The sequence below is a fragment of the Salvelinus alpinus genome, chromosome 24 (assembly GCF_045679555.1).
Source record: "Salvelinus alpinus chromosome 24, SLU_Salpinus.1, whole genome shotgun sequence".
Classification (NCBI taxonomy): domain Eukaryota; kingdom Metazoa; phylum Chordata; class Actinopteri; order Salmoniformes; family Salmonidae; genus Salvelinus; species Salvelinus alpinus.
In genome coordinates this window covers 43314715-43327230 of record NC_092109.1, presented here as the reverse complement: position 1 = coordinate 43327230, position 12516 = coordinate 43314715, and the positions used below count along the sequence as shown (strand labels likewise).

Sequence of the window (12516 nt, the reverse complement as noted above, 5' to 3'; positions counted from 1 at the left end):
CAATATGTTTCAGCTTGCTAAATAGATTAATGCAGGTGCGCAACTGTCACTGGGGAAGGGGGGACATGTCCCCCCCCCCCCCACACTAGTTTCATAATTGGAATATGATACAAAACAAGGCAACGATGTGCTTTAGGATCATGCAGACACCTCCGAGCGGTCGGGTAGGCTATTTGGAGTATTTATCCGACCGGATAAAAAAAAAATACAGTAAATGATGCATTCACCTAAAACCAAAGTTGCGCCCCCTGGATTAATGCACATTCAAAGCAAATTAACTGTGTGTGTGTGTGTGTGTGTGTGTGTGTGTGTGTGTGTGTGTGTGTGTGTGTGTGTGTGTGTGTGTGTGTGTGTGTGTGTGTGTGTGTGCGGTAAGAGTTAACGACTTTTGGCTGCATGCGTAAAAGGTTACAAGCTTAACTTCGTTGCACGTGGGTGGACTGGGATTTTTGGAATAGGGGACTTGATATTCTTGCTGGTCCCACTCCCATTCACAAGGGGGCGATAGCAACGTTTTTTCTTAATTTTTTTTGTCTTTTAATTTTGTGAAAACAAGTAAGAGTTGCCTTCCCTTGCTAGTAGTAGCTAGCTGGCAGCCTGGCTAGCTGGCTTTAGCCTGGATAAAAACATAGCTAGCTAGCCTTTTAAGCTTCCTGCATAAATAATCTGATTTATAAGAAAAATATATTGTTATACTTGCCGGTGTAACCTAAAACATCCTCCCAGTTTGATATCCTGGTTGTGTATTCATTCCCATATCTACTGAAAAATAGAACGTCGTCATGTTTTCGTCATGAATGAAAAAAAAGCACACGGCTAACTAGCTGGCTACAGTAGGTTCTACCATTTCACAACAGCCTGTAATCACTAGTTATTACAGTAGGTTCTACCATTTAACAACAGCCTGTAATCACTAGTTATTACTGTAGGTTCTACCATTTAACAACAGCCTGTAATCACTAGTTATTACAGTAGGTTCTACCATTTCACAACAGCCTGTAATCACTAGTTATTACAGTAGGTTCTACCATTTAACAACAGCCTGTAATCACTAGTTATTACTGTAGGTTCTACCATTTAACAACAGCCTGTAATCACTAGTTATTACAGTAGGTTCTACCATTTAACAACAGCCTGTAATCACTAGTTATTACAGTAGGTTCTACCATTTAACAACAGCCTGTAATCACTAGTTATTACAGTAGGTTCTACCATTTAACAACAGCCTGTAATCACTAGTTATTACAGTAGGTTCTACCATTTCACAACAGCCTGTAATCACTAGTTATTACTGTAGGTTCTACCATTTAACAACAGCCTGTAATCACTAGTTATTACAGTAGGTTCTACCATTTCACAACAGCCTGTAATCACTAGTTATTACAGTAGGTTCTACCATTTAACAACAGCCTGTAATCACTAGTTATTACTGTAGGTTCTACCATTTAACAACAGCCTGTAATCACTAGTTATTACAGTAGGTTCTACCATTTAACAACAGCCTGTAATCACTAGTTATTACAGTAGGTTCTACCATTTAACAACAGCCTGTAATCACTAGTTATTACAGTAGGTTCTACCATTTAACAACAGCCTGTAATCACTAGTTATTACAGTAGGTTCTACCATTTCACAACAGCCTGTAATCACTAGTTATTACAGTAGGTTCTACCATTTCACAACAGCCTGTAATCACTAGTTATTACTGTAGGTTCTACCATTTAACAACAGCCTGTAATCACTAGTTATTACAGTAGGTTCTACCATTTAACAACAGCCTGTATTCACTAGTTATTACTGTAGGTTCTACCATTTCACAACAGCCTGTAATCACTAGTTATTACAGTAGGTTCTACCATTTCACAACAGCCTGTAATCACTAGTTATTACTGTAGGTTCTACCATTTAACAACAGCCTGTAATCACTAGTTATTACTGTAGGTTCTACCATTTCACAACAGCCTGTAATCACTAGTTATTACTGTAGGTTCTACCATTTAACAACAGCCTGTAATCACTAGTTATTACAGTAGGTTCTACCATTTAACAACAGCCTGTAATCACTAGTTATTACAGTAGGTTCTACCATTTAACAACAGCCTGTAATCACTAGTTATTACAGTAGGTTCTACCGTTTCACAACAGCCTGTAATCACTAGTTATTAATGTAGGTTCTACCATTTAACAACAGCCTGTAATCACTAGTTATTACAGTAGGTTCTACCATTTCACAACAGCCTGTAATCACTAGTTATTACAGTAGGTTCTACCATTTAACAACAGCCTGTAATCACTAGTTATTACAGTAGGTTCTACCATTTAACAACAGCCTGTAATCACTAGTTATTACAGTAGGTTCTACCATTTAACAACAGCCTGTAATCACTAGTTATTACTGTAGGTTCTACCATTTAACAACAGCCTGTAATCACTAGTTATTACTGTAGGTTCTACCATTTAACAACAGCCTGTAATCACTAGTTATTACAGTAGGTTCTACCATTTCACAACAGCCTGTAATCACTAGTTATTACTGTAGGTTCTACCATTTAACAACAGCCTGTAATCACTAGTTATTACTGTAGGTTCTACCATTTAACAACAGCCTGTAATCACTAGTTATTACAGTAGGTTCTACCATTTAACAACAGCCTGTAATCACTAGTTATTACAGTAGGTTCTACCATTTCACAACAGCCTGTAATCACTAGTTATTACTGTAGGTTCAAGCATTTAACAATAGCCTGTAATCACTAGTTATTACAGTAGGTTCTACCATTTAACAACAGCCTGTAATCACTAGTTATTACTGCTAAACAAAATGTATTTTCAGGGAGAATCTTGTTGTTTGGTTTACTGTTTGAACAGTGCCAGAGATTATATTTGTTTATCAATGCAAAATAGGCTGAATAGCCTAAATAACCTATAGAAACGTATGACAAGGAGCAGCCCCTTTTGTGATGAGAAACGGCATTGCAACACTCCGCATAGAGCTGGTAGCTTAAACTGCATGGGGAAAAAGTTCAACACCAGTGTTAATTGACTCTGGGAGATTTGGCAGCTATACCGTCATCCCGCCTGTTAACAAAAACCGTGGCTGTGCAAGGCAAGGATTTCTGTTTCTGGCTTTCAGTCCAATCTCTCTTTCTTCTAGTGATGAGTGGAGGAGGAGGGGAGAGGGGGGAGTCTAATCAGGCCTTTCGTTGTAAAGAAGCTTAACAGGACGGCGATCATTAAAAACCTCCCATGTGATTTAGCCAACCGGAGGCGCGTGCCCACAGGAGGGCAACAGACAGACGCAGGAGAACAATCGGCGTCGCAGGGGCCAACCGGATCCCGCAGTCTAGGCTACCTGTTAACTCACCGTGAAGAAACAGTCTAGGCTACCTGTTAACTCACCGTGAAGAAACAGTCTAGGCTACCTGTTAACTCACCGTGAAGAAACAGTCTAGGCTACCTGTTAACTCACCGCGAAGAAACGGTCTAGGCTACCTGTTAACTCACCGCGAAGAAACGGTCTAGGCTACCTGTTAACTCACCGCGAAGAAACGGTCTAGGCTACCTGTTAACTCACCGCGAAGAAACGGTCTAGGCTACCTGTTAACTCACCGCGAAGAAACGGTCTAGGCTACCTGTTAACTCACCGCGAAGAAACGGTCTAGGCTACCTGTTAACTCACCGCGAAGAAACGGTCTAGGCTACCTGTTAACTCACCGCGAAGAAACGGTCTAGGCTACCTGTTAACTCACCGCGAAGAAACGGTCTAGGCTACCTGTTAACTCACCGCGAAGAAACGGTCTAGGCTACCTGTTAACTCACCGCGAAGAAACGGTCTAGGCTACCTGTTAACTCACCGCGAAGAAACGGTCTAGGCTACCTGTTAACTCACCGCGAAGAAACGGTCTAGGCTACCTGTTAACTCACCGCGAAGAAACGGTCTAGGCTACCTGTTAACTCACCGCGAAGAAACGGTCTAGGCTACCTGTTAACTCACCGCGAAGAAACGGTCTAGGCTACCTGTTAACTCACCGCGAAGAAACAGTCTAGGCTACCTGTTAACTCACCGCGAAGAAACAGTCTAGGCTACCTGTTAACTCACCGCGAAGAAACAGTCTAGGCTACCTGTTAACTCACCGCGAAGAAACAGTCTAGGCTACCTGTTAACTCACCGCGAAGAAACAGTCTAGGCTACCTGTTAACTCACCGCGAAGAAACAGTCTAGGCTACCTGTTAACTCACCGCGAAGAAACAGTCTAGGCTACCTGTTAACTCACCGCGAAGAAACAGTCTAGGCTACCTGTTAACTCACCGCGAAGAAACAGTCTAGGCTACCTGTTAACTCACCGCGAAGAAACAGTCTAGGCTACCTGTTAACTCACCGCGAAGAAACAGTCTAGGCTACCTGTTAACTCACCGCGAAGAAACAGTCTAGGCTACCTGTTAACTCACCGCGAAGAAACAGTCTAGGCTACCTGTTAACTCACCGCGAAGAAACAGTCTAGGCTACCTGTTAACTCACCGCGAAGAAACAGTCTAGGCTACCTGTTAACTCACCGCGAAGAAACAGTCTAGGCTACCTGTTAACTCACCGCGAAGAAACAGTCTAGGCTACCTGTTAACTCACCGCGAAGAAACAGTCTAGGCTACCTGTTAACTCACCGCGAAGAAACAGTCTAGGCTACCTGTTAACTCACCGCGAAGAAACAGTCTAGGCTACCTGTTAACTCACCGTGAAGAAACAGTCTAGGCTACCTGTTAACTCACCGTGAAGAAACAGTCTAGGCTACCTGTAAACTCACCGTGAAGAAACAGTCTAGGCTACCTGTAAACTCACCGTGAAGAAACAGTCTAGGCTACCTGTAAACTCACCGTGAAGAAACAGTCTAGGCTACCTGTAAACTCACCGTGAAGAAACAGTCTAGGCTACCTGTAAACTCACCGTGAAGAAACAGTCTAGGCTACCTGTAAACTCACCGTGAAGAAACAGTCTAGGCTACCTGTAAACTCACCGTGAAGAAACAGTCTAGGCTACCTGTAAACTCACCGTGAAGAAACAGTCTAGGCTACCTGTAAACTCACCGTGAAGAAACAGTCTAGGCTACCTGTAAACTCACCGTGAAGAAACAGTCTAGGCTACCTGTTAACTCACCGTGAAGAAACAGTCTAGGCTACCTGTTAACTCACCGTGAAGAAACAGTCTAGGCTACCTGTTAACTCACCGTGAAGAAACAGTCTAGGCTACCTGTTAACTCACCGTGAAGAAACAGTCTAGGCTACCTGTTAACTCACCGTGAAGAAACAGTCTAGGCTACCTGTTAACTCACCGTGAAGAAACAGTCTAGGCTACCTGTTAACTCACCGTGAAGAAACAGTCTAGGCTACCTGTTAACTCACCGTGAAGAAACAGTCTAGGCTACCTGTTAACTCACCGTGAAGAAACAGTCTAGGCTACCTGTTAACTCACCGTGAAGAAACAGTCTAGGCTACCTGTTAACTCACCGTGAAGAAACAGTCTAGGCTACCTGTTAACTCACCGTGAAGAAACAGTCTAGGCTACCTGTTAACTCACCGTGAAGAAACAGTCTAGGCTACCTGTTAACTCACCGTGAAGAAACAGTCTAGGCTACCTGTTAACTCACCGTGAAGAAACGTTACCGTTGAAGGTCAGGAGCCACAACAAAGGCGCCATTTGGCAGAGATGTGTGATGTAAAAGAGCAGAATCACCCACCAAACGGTCAATCCTCCATGAAGGATAGAGGCTGCATGCCTTATTCCTTAGGGTGGACTTACGTAAAAGAAGATCAGACCGTAATATTCAAGCTGAGTTAATATTATCACGACCCCTATTGTTATTGGGGTCAAAGGTTATTGGATCTTTCCACAAATGACCCTAGAAAACACCCAAGCCTACTGTATGTGCAGACTATGAAGATATTTCTCTATAAACAAGAACATTCATTCCTTCATTGAGGGTTTTCTCTATCTAATATCCATCCACAGGTAACTGTATCCACAAAGCTCTCTCTCCCTCCACCTCATTCTACAGTTTGTTTGAGTTTCACAAACATACAAACGTTTCCAGAAGGTTAGCGATACATTCAAGTTGTAGAAAACCCATACAGTAGCCGAGGCCAAACTTTTGACTGGCACTATCTATATATGACACACTACCGTTAAAAAAGTTTGGGATCACTTATAAATGTCCTTGTTTTGAAAGAAAAACATTGTTTTTTGTCCATTAAAATAACATCAAATTGATCAGAATACAGTGTAGACGGCAGATTTTTTATGGAATATCTACAGAGACCCATTATCAGCAACCATCACTCCTGTGTTCCATTGGCACGTTGTGTTCGCTAATCCAAGTTTATAATTTTAAAAGGCTAATTGATCATTAGAAAACGCTTTTGCAATTATGTTAGCGCAGCTGAAAACTGTTGTTCTGATTAAAGAAGCAATAAAACTGGCCTTCTTTAGACTAGTTGAGTATCTGGAACATCAGCATTTGTGGCTTCGATTACAGGCTTAAAATGGCCAGAAACAAAGCCCTTTCTTCTGAAACTCGTCAGTCTATTCTTGTTCTGAGAAATGAAGGCTATTCCATGCGAGAAATTGTCAAGAAACTGAAGATCTCGTACAACGCTACGTACAACGTACAACGCTATGTACTACTCCCTTCACAGAACAGCGCAAACTGGCCCTAACCAGAATAGAAAGAGTGGGAGACTCCGTCTAGTTTGAGAAACAGACGCCTCACAAGTCCTCAACTGGCAGCTTCATTAAATAATACCCACAAAACACCAGTCTCAACGTCAACAGTGAAGAGGCGACTCCGTGATGCTGGCCTTCTAGGCAGAGTTCCTCTGTCCAGTCTCAACGTCAACAGTGAAGAGGCGACTCCGTGATGCTGGCCTTCTAGGCAGAGTTCCTCTGTCCAGTCTCAACGTCGACAGTGAAGAGGCGACTCCGTGATGCTGGCCTTCTAGGCAGAGTTCCTCTGTCCAGTCTCAACGTCGACAGTGAAGAGGCGACTCCGTGATGCTGGCCTTCGAGGCAGAGTTCCTCTGTCCAGTCTCAACGTCAACAGTGAAGAGGCGACTCCGGGATGCTGGCCTTCTAGGCAGAGTTCCTCTGTCCAGTCTCAACGTCGACAGTGAAGAGGTGACTCCGGGATGCTGGCCTTCTAGGCAGAGTTCCTCTGTCCAGTCTCAACGTCAACAGTGAAGAGGCGACTCCGGGATGCTGGCCTTCTAGGCAGAGTTCCTCTGTCCAGTCTCAACGTCGACAGTGAAGAGGCGACTCCGGGATGCTGGCCTTCTAGGCAGAGTTCCTCTGCCAGTGTCTGTGTTCTTTTGCCCATCTTAAACTTCTCATTGGCCAGTCGGAGATATGGCTTTTTCTTTGCAACTCTGCCAAGAAGGCCAGCATCCAGGAGTCGCCTCTTCACTGTTGACGTCTCCATAGACAAACATTGGTAGTAGAATGGCCCGTACTGAATAGCTCAGTGACGTTCAACGTGGCACCCTCATAGGATGCCACCTTTCCAGCAAGTCAGTTGGTAAAATGTCTGCCCTGCTAGAGCTGTCAACTGTAAGGGCTGTTATTGTGAAGTGGAAACGTCTAGGAGCAACATCGGCTCACACAAGCTAACAGAACGGGACCGCCGAGTGCTGTAGCGCGTACAAATTGTCTGTCCTCGGGTTCCAAACTGCCTTTGGAAGCAACGTCAGTAAAATACGGGTTCGTTCGGGAGCTTCATGAAATGTGTTTCCATGGACGAGCAGCCACACACAAGCCTAAGATCACCATGCTCAATGCCAAGCGTCGGCTGGAGTGGTGTAAAGCTCGCTGGAAATGCGTTCTCTGGAGTGATGAATCACGCTTCACCATCTGGCAGTCTGACGGACGAATCTGGGTTTGGTGGATGCCATGAGAACGCTACCCTCCCCAATGCATAGTGCCAACTGTAAAGTTTGGTGGAGAAGGAATAATGATCTGGGGCTGTTTTTCATGGTTCAGGTCCGTTACTTCCAGTGAAGGGAAATCTTATCACTACAGCATACAATGAAATTCTAGACGATTCTGTGCTTCCAACTTTGTGGCAACAGGTTTTGGGGAAGGCATTTTCCTATTTCAGCATAACAATGCCCCCGTGCACAAAGTGAGGTCCATACAGAGTCCTTACCTCAACCCCATCAAACACCTTTGGGATGAATTGGAACGAATGATTTGTTCTATATCTTCAATCGAATTACACATGTACAACTGTGGCATTAAAATGTTTAATGGTATTTTTCATCAGTTGTTTTATCTCGTCTCATCTAGTCTCATCCTTATCTAGTCTCATCTAATCTCATCCTTATCTAGTCTCATCTAATCTCATCCATATCTAGTCTCATCCTAATCTAGTCTCATCCTAATCTAGTCTCATCTAGTCTCATCGTTATCTAGTATCATCCTTATCTAGTCTCATCTAATCTCATCCTTATCTAGTCTCATCCTTATCTAGTCTCATCCTTATCTAGTCTCATCGTTATCTAGTCTCATCCTTATCTAGTCTCATCCTTATCTAGTCTCATCCTTATCTAGTCTCATCTAGTCTCATCCTTATCTAGTCTCATCGTTATCTAGTATCATCCTTATCTAGTCTCATCTAGTCTCATCCTTATCTAGTCTCATCGTTATCTAGTATCATCCTTATCTAGTCTCATCTAGTCTCATCCTTATCTAGTCTCATCTAGTCTCATCCTTATCTAGTCTCATCGTTATCTAGTCTCATCGTTATCTAGTCTCATCGTTATCTAGTATCATCCTTATCTAGTCTCATCGTTATCTAGTATCATCCTTATCTAGTATCATCCTTATCTAGTCTCATCGTTATCTAGTATCATCCTTATCTATCCTTATCTAGTCTCATCCTTATCTAGTCTCATCCTTATCTAGTCTCATCCTTATCTAGTCTCATCGTTATCTAGTCTCATCCTTATCTAGTCTCATCTAGTCTCATCCTTATCTAGTCTCATCGTTATCTAGTATCATCCTTATCTAGTCTCATCTAGTCTCATCCTTATCTAGTCTCATCGTTATCTAGTATCATCCTTATCTAGTCTCATCTAGTCTCATCCTTATCTAGTCTCATCTAGTCTCATCCTTATCTAGTCTCATCGTTATCTAGTCTCATCGTTATCTAGTCTCATCGTTATCTAGTATCATCCTTATCTAGTCTCATCGTTATCTAGTATCATCCTTATCTAGTATCATCCTTATCTAGTCTCATCGTTATCTAGTATCATCCTTATCTAGTCTCATCTAGTCTCATCCTTATCTAGTCTCATCCTTATCTAGTCTCATCGTTATCTAGTATCATCGTTATCTAGTCTCATCCTATGTCATTTCCACCACACTCTGTCATTGTCATTACCACAACACTAAGTCATTACCATCACGGTACATATTTTCAGGCAACAGGTGTATTAAATTACAATTGATATTGATGATTGTTTTCTCCATATGTGAACCTGATATGCTTGTTCTTAAGGTAATATTTTACATTATTTTAGGAATTAAGATTTTGATGTGGTAAATACATGTTTCTGATTATCATCAAGGCATATATGGACATTTAGACAATGATGAATACATATAATTAAGACAACTTAAAAAAATAAAATGAATGTGAAATATTATATAAAATAATCTTAGGCACAATTTATTTAATTTCTTTATCAACTAAAATTATCCCATTTTATGACATGGTGGTAAGGACATTCCCCCTCAGGTATTTGGGGAAATAAAAATCTTTATATTCTTAAATAGTTTGGTCTCAGCCACTATTAAATCTTGTTTCCAGACAAGAGTGAAGAAAATATTCAGATAGAAAAATAATTTTCAAGAGGTTTCATTTTCGAAAACATTTAACATGCAATGCCCGTATTTGCAAAATCAACCAAATACAGTCGGAAAGTATTCAGATCCCTTTACTAATTCCACATTTTGTGGAATTTTATTTTAAAATGTATTAAATAAAATTTAAAAATCCTCATCAATCTATACAATTGGCATTATGGGGTATTGTGATGTCATTATGGGGTATTGTGATGTCATTATGGGGTATTGCGATGTCATTATGAGGTATTGTGATGTCATTATGGGGTATTATGTGTAGATGGGTAAGAATACATATTTTTCATCCATTTTGAATTCAGGCTGTAACACAACAAAATGTGGGATAAGTCAAGGGGTATGAATACTTTCTGAAGGCTCTGCACATAGCGTATTCAGGAAGGTATTCAGACCACTTGACTTTTTCCACATTTAGTTACGTGAAAGCCTTATTCTAAAATGTATTTTTTTTAAATCCTTATCAATCTATACACTATACCCCATAATGACATCACAATACCCCATAATTACAAAGCGAAAACAAGTTTAGAAATGTTACAAAATGTATTACAAATAAAAAAACTGAAATACCTTATTTACCTAGGTATTCAGACCCTTTGCTATGAGACTCTACATTGAGCTCAGGTGCATCCTGTTTTCATTGATCATCCTTGAGATGTTTCTACAACTTGATTGGAGTCCATCTGTGTGAAATTCAATTGATTGGACATGATTTGGAAACACCTGCCTATATTAGGTCCCACAGTTGACAGTGCATGTCAGAGCAAAAACCAAGCCATGAGGTCGAAGGAATTGTCCTTAGAGCTCTGAGACAGGATTGTGTCGAGGCACAGATCTGGGGAAGGGTACCAAAAATATCTCTGCAGAATTGAAGGTCCCCAAGAACACAGGGGCCTCCATTATTCTTAAATGAAAGAAATTTGGAACCACCAAGACTCTTCCTAGAGCTGACCGACCGGCAAAACTAAGCAATCGGGAGAAGGGCCATAGTCAGGGAGGTGACGAAGAGCCCGATGGTCATCTCTGTGGAGATGGGAGAACGTTCCAGAAGGACAACCATCTCTGCAGCACTCCACCAATCAGGCCTTTATGGTAGAGTGGCCAGAAGGAAGCCACTCCTCAGTAAAAGGCACATGACAGCCCGCTTGGAGTTTGCCAAAAGGCACCTAAAGGACTCAGACCATGAGAAACAAGATTCTCTGGTCTGATGAAACCAAGATTGAACTCTTTGGCCTGAATGCCAAGCGTCAAGTCTGGAGGAAACCTGGCACCATCCCTACGGTGAAGCATGGTGGTGGCAGCATCATGCTGTGGGGATTTTCAGCGGCAGGGACTGGGAGACTAGTCAGAATCGAGGGAAAATGAACAGAGAAAAGTACGGAGAGATTCTTGATGAAAACCTGCTCCAGAGCGCTCAGGACCTCAGACTGGGGCGAAGGTTCACCTTCCAACAGGACAACAACCCTAAGCACACAGCCAAGACAACGCAGGAGTGGCTTCGGGACAAGTCTCTGAATGTCCTTGATTGGCCCAGCCAGAGCCCGGACTTGAACCCGATCGAACATCTCTGGAGAGACCTGAAAATAGCTGTGCAGCAACGCTTCCCATCCAACCTGACAGAGCTTGAGAGGATCTGCAGAGAAGAATGGGAGAAACTCCTCAAATACAGGTGTGCCAAGCTTGTAGCGTCATACCCAAGAAGACTCAAGGCTGTAATCGCTGCCAAAGGTGATTCAACAAAGTACTGAATAAAGGGTTTGAATACTTATGCAAATGTAATATTTCAGTTACATTTTTATAAATTAGCAACAATTTCTCAAAACCTGTTTTTGCTTTGTCATTATGAGGTATCATGTGTAGATTGATGAGAATTTGTTCTTTTTTTTAATCCATTTTAGAATATGGCTGTAATGTAAAAAGTCAAGGGGTCTGAATACTTTCTGAATGCACTGTGCTATATTTCAAAATGGTCTGAGAAGAACAACATTGGCAATTCAGGCATAAAAAATGTATTGGGACTATAGCCTACTGCACAAACCTCCTTACTACAGAACGGTTATTAATTGGGTTATGTTGCATAGGCTTACGTTTTAACGTCACGTTAGAGAAACATCTGAGCGGTAGCTCTCGCCTTGTATTTGGACTCAGAAAGTGATCTTGGTTCAGTCAGAATAGGTTGTTGACCAGTGGACTATACCAACCATAGAAGTAGATACTAGGCTAGTGGACAGATACCACTTTAGACAATAGATACTACTATTACAGATAGTTAAAATTAGGTATATTAAACCAATATTATATATACTATTAGTATTAGGCTATGCCGCTCATTTCATTTACCTATTCTGAGTACTTGCTGTGAACTCCGGCTGAACTGCATCGTGAAGAGTACCAGCCAGGTAAACAGGCTCTTCCTCCTCTCCATACTTCCGTAATCCAACTTTACATTCATCATACCGATACCGACAGAGTGAAATAACCCGTAGTATGATCCATGCAGAGAATAATCCGGAGAACAGTCCCCATCGCCTCGAAGATTTCAGACATTCCTCGGAGTATAAATAGATGCTCCCCCAACTATGGTTCCTCTCTCTCTCTCTCTCTCTTCGTTT

The 12516-nt window shown here is 41.9% G+C and overlaps 1 protein-coding gene across 1 annotated transcript in view; it reads right to left on the bottom strand.

The window, feature by feature from the left end:
- Window positions 1–12487, bottom strand: part of grik1a (glutamate receptor, ionotropic, kainate 1a) — a 140185-nt gene extending 127698 nt beyond the window's left edge. Inside the window, exon 1 of the mRNA XM_071364988.1 lies at window positions 12245–12487. Within this exon, the coding sequence (XP_071221089.1) occupies window positions 12245–12359 (115 nt within the window). The 5' untranslated portion in view covers window positions 12360–12487. The remainder of the gene's footprint in view (window positions 1–12244) is intronic.
- Between the last annotated feature and the right edge of the window lie 29 nt (window positions 12488–12516).